General features: G+C 32.8%; 1 protein-coding gene across 1 annotated transcript; it reads left to right on the plus strand.

Moving 5' to 3' along the window:
• Window positions 12,987–16,701, plus strand: LOC109711262 (protein indeterminate-domain 16-like). Its single transcript, XM_020234216.1, has 4 exons — window positions 12,987–13,569; window positions 13,708–14,131; window positions 15,198–15,612; window positions 15,966–16,701. The coding sequence occupies exons 1-4, from the start codon at window positions 13,395–13,397 to the stop codon at window positions 16,341–16,343; spliced, it is 1,392 nt and encodes a 463-aa protein (XP_020089805.1). The 5' UTR covers window positions 12,987–13,394; the 3' UTR covers window positions 16,344–16,701.

Genomic DNA, 18,458 nt, shown 5'->3' on the forward strand with positions numbered 1-18,458 from the left:
CGATAATAGAGCTTATAAATCAACGATCAGCATCGTTGAATATGATCTAGACTATTTGAACTATTTAGAAATCAAATTTTATGCTTTTTCAATATCACCTACTAAACGATCAAAAGGTCACAAAATTTGTAATTTTAATACCAATACGGCACATTTGCTCGTTTTAACAGTATAGAAGAGTCCAAATCAACTGAATTTTTATTAGAGAGTTCTTTAAAGTATTGAAAATAAGATCTAGACTGTAAATCTTTTCAATATTAAAATTGTATCATTACTTTTTAAAGATTATTTATTTTTTGTCCACTTAAAAGACAAGAAAATAATATCAGAAAAGTATGAAATTTAATTTTCAGATAGTTTAAATGATTTAAATTATGTTCAACAAAATAATATCAGAAAAGTATAAAATTTAATGTTCTGATAGTTTAAATGACCTAAATCATATTCAACGATACTGATTCTTGATTTGAAAACTCTATCATCGAAAATAAATTAATCCAACCGCGCGTGTACTATCAATAATAACATAGCAAAACACACACACACACACACTCTCTCTCTCTCTCTCTCTCTATATATATATATATATTGAAAAAATTCAAAGTACTCCTATCAATTCTTTTTTAGGGGCCATTGATGATCCCTTTTGTACACGCTTGATATAATGCCAAGGGTCTCAATTGCCTTTTTGGGTTCAATACGAACAAACTTGGTATAAATATGTCGGGCAAATAATACAGGGTATAGTGATGTTATTATTATAAGGGCAAACACCCCAAAAGCGAAAATTATATATTAAGGCCAAAGTGTATGAAAAGATTTTTTGTTTATTTTTTTACGCAATGTGAAGTTCCACACATCGCAATAAGACGGTCATAAAATATTTTCTACGATCTCACCACAAAAAAGGGAGGAGAAACAGATTCAATGCCCAATGAGCCCTAAAACAAGTCAATTTACAAATATATATACTTATTTATTTATAAGGGTTAATTTCATACATATCCCTACAAACGAAGTGAAAGGCAAATACATTCCTATAAAGTTTAATTTTCATATATTGTTTCTATAAAACTCTTAATGTTTTCAAATATATCTCTCTGATTTGTTACTAGTAGAGAACCGTTAGAAAACCGTTTATATTTTCAATTTTGCCATCACAAATATATTCACTACAACAGAATTAGGTTATAGCGACACATGTTTGGGACATTTTTGTGTAACCGTCCCATTTATACAAAAACTTTTAAAAAAATCTACTAATGCCTAAATATAAAGCCCAATCCAATAAAAAATAAAAGATTACTCTACTCAACCCACTCCATCCATCCCATTCGGCCCAATTACAAACAGAAAAGAAAAAATAAAAGAAAAATCGATTATCATCTCCTCTTTTCCCCTCACTCAATCTATTGAAATTCTAGACGAAGAGCCCTTCCCTCTCCTTATCCTCCACCAGCGCAGCAAAAAAGGTAGAGTTTCGGCAGTTGCTAAATGCTTAAATAAATGTTAGTAAATTAGCAACACTCTTTAACTGTCATTATATATCTAGCGACCCCACATATAGCAACACTTTTTAAAAGTGTTGGTAATTTAGCCAGCAGCACTTTTTTTTGACCTGTACCGATATTTAAAAGTGTCGCTATAGATCGTTTTTGTTGTAGTGATTCTTTCAAATATTAGGACTTTTGTAGGGACAAAATATGAAAATTGAATTTTGTAGGGATATATTTGTTATTCGCTATGTTTGCAGGGACTTATATAAAATTAACCCTATTTATAATTAAATTGGCACTCTCAATTCATTAATAAGAGTTTGCAAAGAGAATTGTCCTAATTAAATGACTCTAATTATAATTACAAAGAGCCCCACAAGCTAGCAACAACCTGAATTTCATTATTAAGTTGTATATGTTTATTACAGAACGTACAAGAGACATGAAGCACATAAATATCTCTTCTTTTTTTCTTCTTTTTTTTTTAACTCCCTAAAACACAACAAAGTGGTCAAGTGTTGGCATGCCAAATTTTGGAGATGGAAATTCGAACCATTCTTTTCAATGCAGGCATTTAATTCAATGTTTTTAAAAAACTTCTCTCTTTTTTTTTTCTTTTTTTTTTTAAGTTATTTATTTTATTATTGTTGGCTCTAATGCTATGGGCAATTGGGCATATCTGCCCTAGTTGAAGCTTATATATATTGAGTAGAGTTGTTCGGAAAAATATTAACACTTTTGTTTTGTATAATTTCTGTATCTAAGTAGATCAGATCTAGCTGATTCTATCTCGGGCCTATTTTTCTATGTCAGTTTAATATAATTTTTACGTTGAATTCGATTCAATTTGGAATTCTGTTGTACCTGTTTTAAGTCGGAGTCTCATTCGAAATGGTTAGTTGGCTCAGGTCGAATGAGAGAAATTGGATCAATTAAATGGCAAACTGCTACTTAGTTTAGATATAAAGTAAAAATATATGAAGTTTATTTGAACTATGAATTATTTTGATCGAATTTTCAATATATTTGGAATGAGCTATTTTGATAGCTTTTCGTTCGCTCTCTTGCTAAATTTGGGCACTCTACTTCAATAAAAATATAGTCACAAAAATCATGCAATATATTCCAATTAATTAAATTTGCTAATATAAACGGCACATTCAAATTATAAACCAGAAGAGCCTTTGATCACATATCTCAAATTATGAAATAAAATGAAAAATTTTACACTGGACCAAATAAGTTATACTTTAGATTTACCTTCCATCTTTTAATTACTTTCAGATTAAGGTATATATGCTAGGTACTAGGCCAAGTAGCCATCAAATTTTCTTGGATCAAACCCTATAGCTTATTCAATAAGTAGGATGCCCCAGTGAACTTTCTCAAAAAAATAAAATATAATATAAAATAGTCGGGGATGGTGATGCTTAATTATTATTATTATTATATGAAGTATGAAAAGCATAAGGGATTTTAACCCCCAGAAGAGGTCTCTACTTTGGTTCAAAGTAAATAGTGTGGCATGAGGTGGGCCAATATATTTGTATGATGGGACAAGCATAAGCAAGAGCATGAGATGATCTCAAATAAATTAAAGGGACATATTTAATGGTGAAAAATATAAAAAGCATCAAATGAGCAGCCTCACCCTCCTTTTTAGTATCCAGCAACCACAAATTATGATACACTCTCTCTTGTGTCACTTCTCTCAGTCTCTAAATGCTTGATGGACGAATCTTATTTAAGGTATGTTTGGTTCCACGTAAAATCGTAAAAAAAAAATTTTCAGTGAAAAAAATATTTTACGTCGTTTATATTTAATTTGTAGGAAAAGAAAAGTAATTTTTCACGACGGTTGTTTGGTTGAAAGAAAAAAAAATTATAAATAAAAATTATTATATATATTTTTTTTATTTTACATATTTTATATTGTTAATATATAATTATTATCATATTAAATATATTAATATTATAGTTTATATTTAAAAATAAAAAATATTTAAAATATAATATGCAATAATTAAATATATAATATAATATTTAATAGTATATATTTAATATTATAAAATAAATTAATAGATATAAAATATTATATAATAAATATATTTATAAATAAAATATTATTTTTAAAATATATATACATATATAAATATATATTTATATATATAGTATATATATTATATATATAAAAAAAAAGATGGAGGAGAGAGGTCCACCGCACCCCAGTGGACCTCTCTCTCGCGGTCCACGGTGGGGTGCCTCGTGGACCGTGCGCCTGTGAATCCCGCCCCTTCCCAGTCCCGAAAAATCCACTGCGGAAAACGAAAACATCAGTTTTCTTCGTATCCGTAAAAAAAATTTTCTTACGGACAAACAAACGCTCAAAATTATATTTTTCCGATGAAAAATTTTTTTCGGGGCCATTTTACAGGGAACCAAACAGGGCCTTATGGAGCTCGGTTGCTATACTAATGGTAGTACTTGAGAACTCCGTGCTATTAAGTTATTTTCGATGATACGGTTTCTAAATCGACGAACAACTCCATTAAACTTGATCTACATTATTGAAAGTATTAGGAAACTAAATTTTATAATTTCTTAACATTAGTTATCTATCAAATGAGTAATCTAAAAATAAACGGTTAAAAATAAAAATCTCATAAAAAATGATAATAAAAGAATTAAATTTAAGATTAGAGATACTGATCTTATTCTAAATAGTGAAAAAAAAATTTTATAAAAATTTTATCGGATTTAGATTGTTTTATACTGTTAAATTCACAAATGCATCACATTGACCATTAAAATTGTCAATTTTTACGCTCTTTTATCACTAGCCAAATAATGTCGAAAAATTATAAAATTTAGTTTCCAAATACTTTCAATAGTGTAGATTAAGTTTAATGGACCCAATCATTGATTTGAAAACTATATCATTAAAAATAATTTAGTAACACGAAAACCTTCATGCTATTGATAGTATAGCAGCCTAGCTCCTTATTTATGTATGCTCATAAATCAGGTGAAAAATATAGCAAATTTTAAATTGTAGGGTATTTTTTAGATAGAGATGTAGACTTAGAGGTGCCGTTTGGTTTGGAAAAAAGCTCATCTCGTTTATTCCTGAGATACTTACAACTTTTGAAATAAGCAGGAATCAAACTAATTTTGTCTTTGGATGAGAATTGAGTTATTCTGTGGAATAAGAAAAATTGCGTTTGGATGCATGGTTAGATTTGAATAGTAGGAATACGAGAAATTATAATTGTAAAATACAAATATTTTACCTAATAATAAGCATAAAAGTATTAATAAAATAAGATTTTAATAAGTTAATTATTTAGGCTTTGTTTGAGATTTCGGGGAGATTGCGTTATATTTGGTGAGAAAGTACGATGAAAAATACCCTATTTGTTTCTGTATATAATATTGCGTTTCGCATATCGCGATCAGTCGGTTTCGATATATTTTCTGCGGTCATACTAGAAGACGCAGAAGCTTAACCTTAAATACTTTTACACCAACTCCATTTTATATAATACCGTCAGATGGGCCTCAATACCAAACTAACCCTTAGTTAAGTAAAAAAATTGTATAAGATATTGAGAAGCATTTTAATTAATAAGTTAACATGTTTACTAATTAATTACTTATTTAATTAGTTAGACATTTAGTTAATAAATTAATTAGATAAGTTAAATTATTAATTACTTAATTAATATATATACACATTAGTGATAGTTGGATAATCATATTAAATTATTAAATATTAATTAGCTAATTGATTATAAATAATATAGATAAAAATAGCAATATTTTTTAATTATTCATAAATTAATTAATTGGGTGGAACTGATATTCTCTCTTTTTAACGGGTTATTTCTGAATAACCGGTTAAGAGAAGAACTGTAATTCTTAGTGTTGTTTGAAAGAATAAAAAAAAAAAGATCCCTTATTTCCCCCTTATCTCTAAACCAAATAGGGCTTAAATATTATGTTTTAGTATCTGATTTTTTCAAATTGTTCGAAAAATTATTGCTTTGTGCCAAATGCATTTGTCAATCCTTACACCATTAATGCGCCATCCACCGTTCATTTTATTTCATACTTTAATTTTTCTCTCTCATCAAGTTTCGATATTTCTCTGCATAAATTTGGTATAGTACAATTCAAAGTTTGAGATTAGATAAAAGACAGATGGAATTGCAGTGCATGATCGTATATAACTGTAGTCTCAAACTATAACTTCAAAAAGATTAAATATCAAAATACAAGCTTTTAAAATTTAGGTGCTTCTTTGGAAATAGCCTATACTTTATACAACCTCTATATAATTTTAGCTCAAATTTATTATATCGTTTAATTGGACTTACTTGTACGACTACATCTTACTATATATACTGCATGGAGATGAATAACTTACAGCTCACGTAAAGGACACATGAATAAATTATTCACCTCACGAATAGTTTGGTAATTCGCACTTCAATTAATTTGAAAATTTTCTTATATATATACACATAGAATGAGGCTATTATACTATCTATAGTATCAGAGCTCTAATACTATAGTTTCATTTTTTATCATAGGGTGTTTAATTTAACAATTCACACCGTTGAATATGATCTAAGATATATAAAGTTCGTAGAAATAAAATTTTAATTTCTTTCGATATCGTTTATTTAGTAAATAAATTATGCCAAAATGAACGGTAAAAATTGAACAATATTCACTACAACAGAATTAGGTTATAGGGACACATGTTTGGGACACTTTTCAGTAAGTGTCCCATTTATGCTAAAATTTAAAAAAACATCTACTAATGCCTAAATATAAAGCCCAATCCAACCAAAAATAAAAGAGTACTCTACTCAACCCACCACACCCAGTCCATTTGGCCCGATTACAAACAAAAAAGAAAAACAAAAAGAAAAATCAATTACCATCTTTTCTTTTCTATTCACTCAATCCACTGAAATTCTAGACGAAGAGTCTTTCCTGTCGTCCTCCTCCGCCACCGCAGCCAACGAGATAGAGTTTCGGCGGTTGCTAAATGCTTAAATAAGTGTTGGTAAATTAGCAGCACTCTTTTAGGTTATAGCGACACTCTTTAACTGTCACTATATACCTAGCGACCCCACATATAGCAACACTTTTTAAAAGTGTCGGTAATTTTAGCTAGCAGCACTTTTTTGACATGTACCTTCATTTAAAAGTGTCGCTATACACCGTTTTTGTTGTAGTGATTTAAAATTTAAGGATAGAACTTTGAATTCAAGATCAAAGATGCAAACCTTAATCTCGATAGTTTAAAGTAATTTTCTATTAAAATTTGAATAAATTTAAATTCTTCTATACCTTTGAACTACATCGCTATAATAGCCATTGAAATTTGACAATTTTGAAAAGGATTGATTATAAAGTAAATTATGTTGAAAAAATATAAAGTTTTATTCTTCAAAACTTCAAATATCTTAGATCAATTTTAACGATATAGATCATTGATTAGAATACTCTAAATCGAAAATAAGGCTATAGTACTTAAGTTTCTATACTATAGATATTATAGGAGTCTAGGTCTCTCTCTCTATATATATATATAGAGAGAGAGAGAGAGAGAGAAAGAGTGAGAATTGAGCTAGAAAATATCTAAAAGTACCAACCAATTGGTGCTTTTAGAAATCTATCCCTTCAATCTACTTCTTAACTATTAGTAGTTCTTGGATCAAATAATATTTTAGCCACCACTCAACCTAAGTGGGCTACTATCATTCTAGTTCTACAACACCTCCATCTAAAGACTACAAATCGAAAAGCACCAACACTTCTAGAAATATTTTAGTACAATTTTATATGTATATATATAGTAGGTCTTGTGCTAAGCCGTTTTCGATGATGAAGCTTCCAAATCGACGATCGGCTCCATTAAACTTGATCTAGCGTATTTGAACTATTTAGAAAATAATTTTTGTAATTTTTAGTATCATTTTCTAAGCGATCGAAAGGGTTCAAAATCAACAATTTTTAATGGTTGATGTATATCATTTGCAAGTTTAACGGTGTAGAAGTGTTCAAATCAGATGTAAATTTTGATAAAAATTTTTTTATACTATTTACAGCATCAACATGTTTGATCAAAAATTTTAATGCTATATCATCATTTTTTTGTGAGATTTTTATTTTCATCCGTTGATTTTGAACTCTTTCGATCGTTAGGTAAATGATATCGAAAAGCTACAAAATTTATTTTCTAGATACTTCAAATATGCTATATCAAGTCTAACAGAGCCGATCGTCGATTCAGAAGTTTCATCATCGAAAATGATTTAGAAGTACGGAGGCCTTCGTACTCCTAATAGCACAAAAGACCTACTATATATATATATATATATTATATATATATAAGGGAGAGAGAGAGAGAAGGATTGAGAGATGAGAGAGAGGAGAGAGAGTGGACTGGGTCTATTTGGTGCAAAAATCCTTGTTGCTACCTAATTTTTTAGCCTTTGGGATCAACTTTTTCTTTATTTCTAAAGCCATTGTGATAAATATTATCAGTGGGACCACTCCAACCCTAGGGGGACCACTTCAACTCTAACGACTCAATATCATCCGTTGACTCCTACAATTTTTCATTAAGGCTGTTAAAATTGATGCAAATAGAACGTTTTTTTAATAGTTTCAGCTATTCTTATATATATATACTATATATATATATATAAATATATATAATATAGTATATATTATATATATAGGTAGGCTGCTTGTGCTTCAGCGGGCACGGGAGGCTTCTTGTGCTCCTGAGCCGTTTTTCGATGATTGATTTTCGTAATCGAGATCAGCTTCGTTAGACTTGATTCTTAGGCGGTATTTTGAAGTTTTAGAAATATTTGCGATTTTGATATCATTTACTAGCAATCGAATGATCAAAATCATAATTTTTTAACGCGCTTGAAAATAAATCTATAAAATGTGCAAATATTGCACTTAAAATTTTCGATCGATATATTGGATTTGTTGTAGTAGTATAGAGGAATTTTATTTATCAATTTTCATTTGATTTGATACTTCTCACCATGTTAAACTTGAAAATTGGCAGATATCAACTTTAGAATTATTGTTTTTTGATCCTTTCGATACTTAGTTTAAATGATTATCAAAATCTGGCAAAAAATATTTTTTTAGAAATTTCAATACCTAGTCGTCTAAAGAGCGGATCGTCGATTCTGGAAAATTCTATCACAAACACATGCTCTAGTTGAGCCACGGAGAGGCACAACAGACCTACTCTCTCTCTCTCGTTCTCTCTGCTCTCTCTCTCTCTCGTCTCTCTTAATATAATATATATATATATATATATATATCCACACATATATATATTAACACATATATATTATACAACATTATATAATATATATAACATATTATATATTTATATAACACACATATTTATATATAACTATACTAATATTATACACATATAATATTATTATATATATATATTTATATATATATATATATATATAATATATATGTATATATATAATATTATATATGATACAGTATTATATATATGTATATGTATATGTATCTGTTATGTACATATATAGGTACATAATTATATATATGTATATGTATATGTACATTATTATTATATACATATATATGAACATATATTCATATTACATAATATACTATATATGTATATATACTTATAATATATAAAAAATGTATATATAATAATTACATATATATAATATATATATATATATATATACAACATTATTATACATATATATATATATTTATATATATGCTATGTATATATATATATGTATGTATGTATATCTACATACATTATTATATATTACATACATATATTATTACTTATATGCTATTAATACTAAATACATATATATTTATACATATATCATACATATTATATATACTACATACTATACCTATATTATTTACATACGTACATATCATATATATATTACATACAACATAATATATATATATCAGTAATACTAGGTAGTAACTGTTGGCTTTACTCACCAATGTTTGATGATAAGTTTCCAATCGACGATCCAGGCACGATCTTTTGAACATGATCTTAACCATTTAAATTATTTAGAAAATCAATTTCATGATTTTTTGGCATCACTATTGACGTAAAGGGTATAAATCTATATTTTTTAATGGCCGATATGGTTGGTTTGCTCGTTTAAACGGTATTAGAAGGTTCAATCAACTAAATTTTTGTTAAAAATTCTTTTACTATTTACATAAGTCTGCTTCTAGATCTCATATAAATTGTTCATCCTTTTTGAAGGGATATTTTCATTTCCAGCCGTTCATTTTTCTGTTCTTATGGATAAGAGCAATATCGATTTATGTGTGAAATTTAATTTTCAGATAGTTTTAATAGTTTGTTCATGTTTACGATGCTATCATTCATTTTGAAGCTTATCATCGAAAACAGATCTGGTAGTAACTGAGCCATTTAACTACCGATAGTATCCTAGCTAAATCATTATATATATATTATATATATATATATATATTATTATTATATTATATATGATCTATATATATTAGAGTCGGCTACTTTCCTATTGTAGCACGGAGCACTACGTGTACAAGTTGTTTTCGATGATGCGGGCTTTCAAATTGATGATCGGCTCCGTAGGACTTGATCTTACTATTGAAAGTATTTTTAGAAAACTATTTCAAATTTTTTTCGCACATCATTTGATTAGTTGATCAAATATCTCAAAATGCATTTTATATGGCCGATGTGGCTTGTGTTTGTGAGTTTAATGCGTGTACATAATCCAATGTGATGAATTTTATAGAAATTTTTTTCATATTTAGATAAGCTCTTATATCTGATCTTGGAATTTAATCTTTTATTCTCATTTTTTATGGGATTTTATTTTTAGCCGTTCAATTTTAGGACTACTTTGTTTGGCTGGTGAATTGCTATCGAAGAATTTATGAAATTTAGTTTCTAAATACTTTTCAATAGTTGCTAAATAGTTAAGAACCGTTTGTCGATTTGGAAGCCGCATATCGAAACATTTGTGCACGGATGCGCTCCGTGCGGGGGGGATCCGATAGTATTAGTAGCCTTGTTATATATATATATATTATAATTATTATATATTATATATACATTCATCTCTACCTGAATCCATTTCGTTCGAAGGACGGAAACTTTACAAGTACCAATGACTTAGTACATTTAAAAATATAGGCAGCCTAATATATAATATATATATATATATATATAATATTATCTATATATATATATATATATATGACAGCTCTTTCGGCATCCAAAGAGCAAGGAGCACTTACACACCCAAGCTACATACGAAGAGAAGTACGCAACGTTGTCACGGTTACGTCAGGGCAAATGCTAACGTCTTCTTCGAAGTAGATAGGAGAGAAAATTAATCTTCATTTGGAATTTACTAACGTACTGTGTACTAAACATCCTAGTGATTTTCTCTAAACCACAGTACTGTTTAAATTAGCTACGAGAAATGACAAATAAGGAAGGAGCTGAAGACAGCTTTTTTTAGAGTAATGATAGGATATTTGCGAGGACTAAATATTATAATTCCTGTAAAATGGAAAACGTTTTTTTGGATGCAAAGGGAGTACGTTGTCAAATAAAGCACTATACATTAAGGCATTCTAGGAGATTGGCACCGAGGGATTTTGGACTAATTTATTTACATTGACAATATTTATATTAAAGGCTTTTACCAAATAAGGGAAAGGAAAAATATATCCTACACACAAGCATCCTCATACACATGCATACATGAACACATTTTACTTTTCTTTAGTGTGTGTCTGTGTAGTGTGTGTATATATATATATATATATATATATTATAGAGCTACTATGCTATCGGAAATATAGAGAATCTGATGTTTTCAACTTTTTTACAATTGGATCAAAAATTATACGGTTGGGATGATTGCGGTCCCCCCCAAGGTTGAGTAGTACCCCTAGGGTTGAGTGATCCCCACAGGTTAATAGTATTAATCCAAAGATTAGAAATGATTAAAATAGTTGATCTAAGAGCGAAAAAATCGAAAGTATTAGATCTTCTATACTTCCAATAGCATAGTAACTTTACTCTCTCTCTCTCTCTCTCTATATTATATATATAGAGAGAGAGAGAGAGAGAGAGAGTTTGGCTATTATAGTATCGATAGTACCAACCCCTTGGCACTATTGAGTTTTCTACTGTTAGATCTACCCTTTGATCATTTCTACCTGTTAGATTATACTATTAAGCCAACCACCCACTCAACCCTAGGAGACCGCTATCAATTTAACCGGAGACCACTATCATCCTAACAGCACATCCTTTTATCCAACGGCCGAAAACTCAATAGTACTAAGAGCTTGATATTATTGATAGTATAGTAGCATAATTCTATATATATATATCAGCTTTGAGATTCCAACGCATTGGCCTCTTAATGTATGCTTAAGACTTTTCTTGATCATTTATTAGTGTCATGAAGACATAATTAAATGAGAATATCGTCACGACAATAACATCTTCCTTGTACATAATAATATGATAATAATATAAAAATGTACAAGAAGTTTTCACATATTTATCTTAGTTGGATAGTAATCAATCGTCATTACTGTAAGTGACAAACGGTTTAATATATAGTTGGCACCTAAGCCACCGTTTGGTTCGGGGTTAAGTAAAAATTTGTTATTTCATGAAAATATGTTTGATTGAGAATTGAGTTCAGTCCAGATATAGATAAAATGGTGTTTGGTTGGAGTAGATGGGATAAGAAGGATAGTGGGTAAAATAGTATTTTGTTTGGTTGGAGTAGTGGGGTGGGGTGGGGTGGGGTTAGCTAACCCCACCTCCCAAATTGAATGTTTTGAAATAACTTCGGGGTTAAGGATTTATTCCATCCCTTAACTCCAAACCAAACGGATGCTAAGATTTTAAATTTGAACTTAGTTACTTTATATTCTCATCTAAATTTATTTTTAAAATAATAAAGAGAAAGAATAATATATATATATATACACACACCATCTTTCTCTCTTAGAAATATATATATATATATACACACACTCGTACGTAGGTACAGTAAATTGACACCCATGCCACAGGGGAGGGAGAGAGAGACACACACACATACAAAGAGGTAGAGAGATGGAGGAGAGAGAGCTCACGTGTATTTGGCGACAGGCCAGTGCATTAATGCATGCAATTTACTGCAGGGGGGTGACGAAATTATTAGCCCACTTTGTTTCTTTGTGGGGATGTTTTTCTTTTTCCTTTTCCTCCTCTTTCTCATTGCTTTGATTGTGGTGGGCCTCCCTTTTCAATCTCTCTCTCTCTCTCTCTCTCTCTCTCTCTCTCTCTGTACATTTTTGTATATTAGTATATAGAGAGAGATATCGCTTCAATTAAAGCCCAATATATAACTACACAACACTAGCCTCCCCCCTGCTTTTCCCCATAATAAAATCTCAAGGAATTAAAGCTGGTGGAAAGCTCCCTTCCTATGTTCTGTGTGTGAGAGGAGGCCCCAAACAAACACACCTAAAGAAAAAAACATTCTCTTAGAGAGAGAGAGAGAGAAATTGTAGACCATTTCTCTTCCGCCCTAAGCTATAGCTGTAACCCTTTTTATTTTTTGTTCTTGTTTACGGTATATAATTATCTTCCCCACCTCCTGTGTATCCCTTCATGTGATCAACATTTAGACCCCCCTAAATAGAAGATCATATATAGCTACTACACCACCGAGTGATCACAACTAGATTATATATATATACACACACACACACATATATATATATATAATAAATAATAATAATTAATAATTATCCATGTTAAGCTCTCCCTCGCCGGCCCCCGCACCGCCGCCGCCGCCTCTGCCGCTCCTCCTCAGCGGCGGCGTGGGCGACGCGTCCTCCGCCTCCCCCGGCCCTCCGCAGCCGTTCCCTTCCTCGCACATTGCCGCCGCGACCGCCAAGAAGAAACGCCGGCCGGCCGGCACTCCAGGTACGCACGCGCGCACGCACGCAGAATTCTGGAAAATTGCGATCATATATGATACATGATAAGTTGAAATCTGCGAATAGGTAGGTTGGTTGAATTAATATTGGTCGATTGAGTAATGTTTTTGGGTTCTGGAAAAAGATCCGGACGCGGAGGTGGTGTCGCTGTCGCCGCGGACGCTGCTGGAGTCGGACCGGTACGTGTGCGAGATCTGCAACCAGGGGTTCCAGCGGGACCAGAACCTGCAGATGCACCGGCGGCGGCACAAGGTGCCGTGGAAGCTGCTGAAGCGCGAGGGCGGCGCGGGGGGCGAGGGGGCCGGCGCGGAGGCGCGGAAGCGGGTGTTCGTGTGCCCGGAGCCGAGCTGCCTGCACCACGACCCCTGCCACGCGCTCGGCGACCTCGTCGGGATCAAGAAGCACTTCCGCCGCAAGCACAGCACCCACCGCCAGTGGGTCTGCGCCAAGTGCTCCAAGGCCTACGCCGTCCAGTCCGACTACAAGGCCCACCTCAAGACCTGCGGCACCCGCGGCCACTCCTGCGACTGCGGCCGCGTCTTCTCCAGGTATATACATATACATATATATAATTCACATACCTATCTATGTACAGATACTTAATTCACATATACTTCACATATATATACTTCATACTTCAGTTCAGAAGAGTGTATATATACTTCACATATTGGATACAAAATAGAATCGCGTACGTACGTATGACGATCTGTATGTAATGTGCAGAGTATTAATTTATTTCTGATAAATTATGATCCCTTTTGCATAAGCAATGCTAGTTTTGTGGTGATTTCATATATAGAAATCGAATCTCTTTTTCTTTCTTTCTTTCTTTTCTGAATGATGAGAATTTAGTGTGGTTTAAAATGAGACCATATATAAAGATATAAATATATATATATGTTGGCACGCAGGAAACTAATTAACCTTGGAATTAATGGTGGATCAGGCTGATCTCTTATATGTGAAATCCTAGCTACTGCTTTAATTTGTATTGATTTTTGAGGGGTTCTTTTTCTTTTATTCCCCCTAATGGATGATTTTATATATATATATATATATATATATATATATATATATATATATATATATATATATATATATCATGTAGTTTAAATGATGACCCCCAAGATGGATTTTGTACATTATGTTAATTTTCTATATAATATATATTTGCTTGTAGCAAAATTAAAACTTAAATTAATTAGAATGGAGGGATCATTTTATTATTTTTAAGAAAAACTGTGTGTGTGTGTGTGTGGGTGTGTTTCTTTTTCTTTTTTTTAAGTGAATTTTAGTTCTTTACAACAAGCATTTATTTATTGTATCATTAGATAGCAACAAGGGAGACACCCAGCATTGAATAGGGGTCAGGACACAATTCCCAACACCTATGTCAATTGGTAGCTTTCGTATTTGTTTCTGATTGCAGTAGCATTTAATGCTCATGTAACCCCTCCCCACACCCCTCTCCCTTTCTTAAATGGTAATATCTCATGCATATTTTCATTATAACCATCCCCTCCAAGGAACAAAANAAAAAAAAAAAAAAAAAAAAAAAAAAAATCTCTAATGAATACTAGCTAATATACATGTGTTTGGTTCTCTCATCAGGGTGGAGAGCTTCATAGAGCACCAAGACGCATGCAGCGCGGGACGAGCCCGAGCCCGAGCCGAGCTCCAAACCCCGCCGCCGCCTCCGGCGTGCTTGTCGCGAACCGGTTCGAGCCCGAGCCCGTCCAGCGACACCAATTTTAGCCCAACAACGACGCTTGCGACGCTCATCATGCCGAACCGCAACGCCGCCACTATGTTGCGCCACGCTGATCAGCTATTCCCTTCACCCCGCTCCCACAATCTCGAGCTCCAGTTACTCCCCCCCTCGACCACCCAACAGTACTCCGTTTCCTCCACTCTCTCCTCCTCTCTCGCTTCCGTCGTCGCCGACGAGGCCCGCGACACGACGCTGAGGCTTTCGATCGGTAACTTTACCGGTAACAGCGGCCCCTCCGACAATATATACCCCGCGGTGAGCGCCGGCGTCACTACAAGAAAAGTAACATTTAAAGATATTTTTTTTATATATATTTAACGATGTTTAAAAGTATTCCAATATACTCTAGTATCATATTTGAAAGTGTCAGTCAAAGCGTCGACAAATGAAGAGTATATATATATATATTGATGTTTATGTTATATTATGATGCTTAAAGCGTAAGAAAATTAAAAATAATAGTAAAATTTATTCTTTAATAAATTAGTTTAATAAAATAGAAAATTTATGTAACAATGCTTTTTGAAGCGTTGGTATTTACTATATTGTAGGGACGTTTTTTTCAAGCGTGGTCTAAAACACATTCTTATGTTGAAATTTTCTTATAGTGCGCTGTTAGCGAAGAGGCGAGGGAGCGGTCGAGGTTGGCGGCGGCGGACGAGGCGCGGCGGGAGGCCAAGCGGCAGATAGAGCTGGCCGAGCGGGAGTTCGCGGACGCGAAGCGGATCCGGCACCAGGCGCAGACGGAGCTCGACCGGGCGCGCGCGATACGCGACCGCGCCGTGCAGCAAATCAATTCGGTCTTGCTCCAAATCACTTGCTACGCCTGCAAGAAGCACTTCCGGGCGAAGCCCGTCGCGGCTTCTGACGAGAACTCGTCGCTCGTCGCGACGAGCTACGTGTCGTCGGTGGTGACCCAAGTCGAAGCGGAGAACGATGATCGTCGCCAAAATAATAACAAAACCAAGATCGATCCTTTTCAGTGAGAATGTAGTTATTAGAAGTATATGCTTGCTTTAGTTTAACTGTATGAGCTATCCACGAGTGGGGGGTAATTAGGTAATTAAAGTTAATGCTGTGGTCGTGAAGGGTCTATTGTGGCATGAGATCTTATATATGTTTGTTTGCTTGTTTTGTTATTATTATTATTATCATTGATGAAGGAGAAAGCGAGGGGGTGATGATGTTCATGATAAGGATGATTATGATCGAGAGTTTGGATCTCTTCTTTTCCTTTTGGATCCGCTTATGTGGTGTGCATTTGTAAATGGAAATGTTAATTTCTCTGAAAAGCTATGCAAATAAATGAATGAAAAAAAAAAAAAGCAAATTAATTTGGTGCAATTATTTTTTTTGTTAATTAATTAGCATGTTTTCATTCAATGCGAGAATATGATAAACTAATATTTCTTTCTAAATATTGCATTTTCTTCTAAACCCTAATTTGAGAACCAAAGACACAAAAACATTCTATAAAATAGAAAAGGCTAATTCTATAGATATATGTGTTCCGTTCAAAGGTTCTGGATAATGAAAGCAGTTGAAAATACATAGCGAAAAATATATGGGTTTTTGTAGAATCCGCATGCGATGCTTTGAGTCACGCACCATATAAAACATATATGAACTTTAATTTATTTGATTTAAATCAGTAAATATTAGTTTGATTCAAAGTTTGAATATATTGTTTATCTTTACAGATTTATTTGTATATCTTATACAATTCTTATAATTAAAAACTTATTAAAACAAATAATTAGCTTAAATTTTGAAATCATACTATTATTAATAACCGACTCAAATCAAACAAAATAAATATATAGTTCAAGTAATTACCTCTATACGTTTTTACCTTTAAAAAATATAATCTAGGAAGCGCAAAATCGTTTTTGGAAAGGCGTCTTAATAAGACAACCTATACATTATTATTGTTTGGTAATTTTAACACCACTGTAGCACTCACTTAGCTTCTTTTTCCTTTCTCCTCTGGAACCCCCACTTCCATGTAACTAAGCAGTGGAGCTTGCTCCTCCTCGCCTGTGTACACAACCAGTTGAGAGAGGACAAAAGGAAAAAAATAAGCAGCAGTGGTGATCGAACTGGGTATCTGACCCAAGTCCACTACAGAAAATCACAAGAGAACACACCAAAAAAAACGCAAAGTGGGTTGCAGCAGTGGCACTTCGTCTACAAACAGACACACTGAGAACGATACATAAATGAAATGGCCCATTGATTGTTTCGTTAGTACTACTCTTCAATGTTTGCATATAGCTCGCTTTTTCTCCTACGATGCGTTCTCTTCACACTATCTTCAAGTATTTTCTCTCTCTCTCTCTCTCTCTCTCTCTCTCTTTCTCTCTCTATCTCTGTTACTGTAAGAAACAGATGGAGCGCACCTGTGCATGGTATTCAGTGCCACTAACTCCTACACTGAAAAGTGGAACAGTCACTCGCGCAGAGAATGCATGGGTGGGGTATGATTACGTGTATGTGTTTTCACATATGTATAAAAATTTAAATAAAAATAAAAGTTGAGGATTTTTCCTATTTTATTTAATCTTGTAAGCTTAAAAATTTTTTTAACCAAAATTATTCTTAATAATTTTATCTGCATTAAATACATTAAAAAACTAAAATATAATATATTTTAGCCTACGAACAAAACTCTCTTTTTTTCAATCGACAAAAAAATGCATGCATATAGTTATTTGATATATTTTTGATTAAATAGAAAAAAAAATTAAATCTATCATTTATTTCAAAATTATTATTACTGATTAGGAATGTGCATTGATATAGGTATGTNCTAGGAGCCGTCAGAAAATTGTACTGTCTCAGTTTCTTCGAGACGAGTACTCCAGGTAGTTTAGAATGTATTTACACTCGTGCTGGTTCGCCGAGTGGATTTTTACAGGGTCGTTCAGGTTGTTCCGGACTGTTGGGTGCCGTCAGAGTTGACGGTGGACCCGTATCGCCTTTTTGGCGTCAGACTGTGCCGAGGGCACGTTACCTGTTGGTTGTTAGGCCAGTTTGAGTCGATTACTTGACTTTGGATAGTTGGAGCCTGATTGAGCTCGACAGAGATACGCTGCATACTC

This window comes from Ananas comosus, linkage group 6 (assembly GCF_001540865.1).
Source record: "Ananas comosus cultivar F153 linkage group 6, ASM154086v1, whole genome shotgun sequence".
In the NCBI taxonomy this organism is placed as follows: Eukaryota; Viridiplantae; Streptophyta; class Magnoliopsida; order Poales; family Bromeliaceae; genus Ananas; species Ananas comosus.

Coding starts and splice junctions, on each gene's coding strand:
- LOC109711262 (XM_020234216.1), top strand. CDS start 13,395: ATGTTAAGCTCTCCCTCGCCGGCCCCCGCACCGCCGCCGCCGCCTCTG. Junction 14,132..15,197: donor TGCGGCCGCGTCTTCTCCAG/GTATATACATAT, acceptor TTCTCTCATCAG/GGTGGAGAGCTTCATAGAGC. Junction 15,613..15,965: donor CCGACAATATATACCCCGCG/GTGAGCGCCGGC, acceptor ATTTTCTTATAG/TGCGCTGTTAGCGAAGAGGC.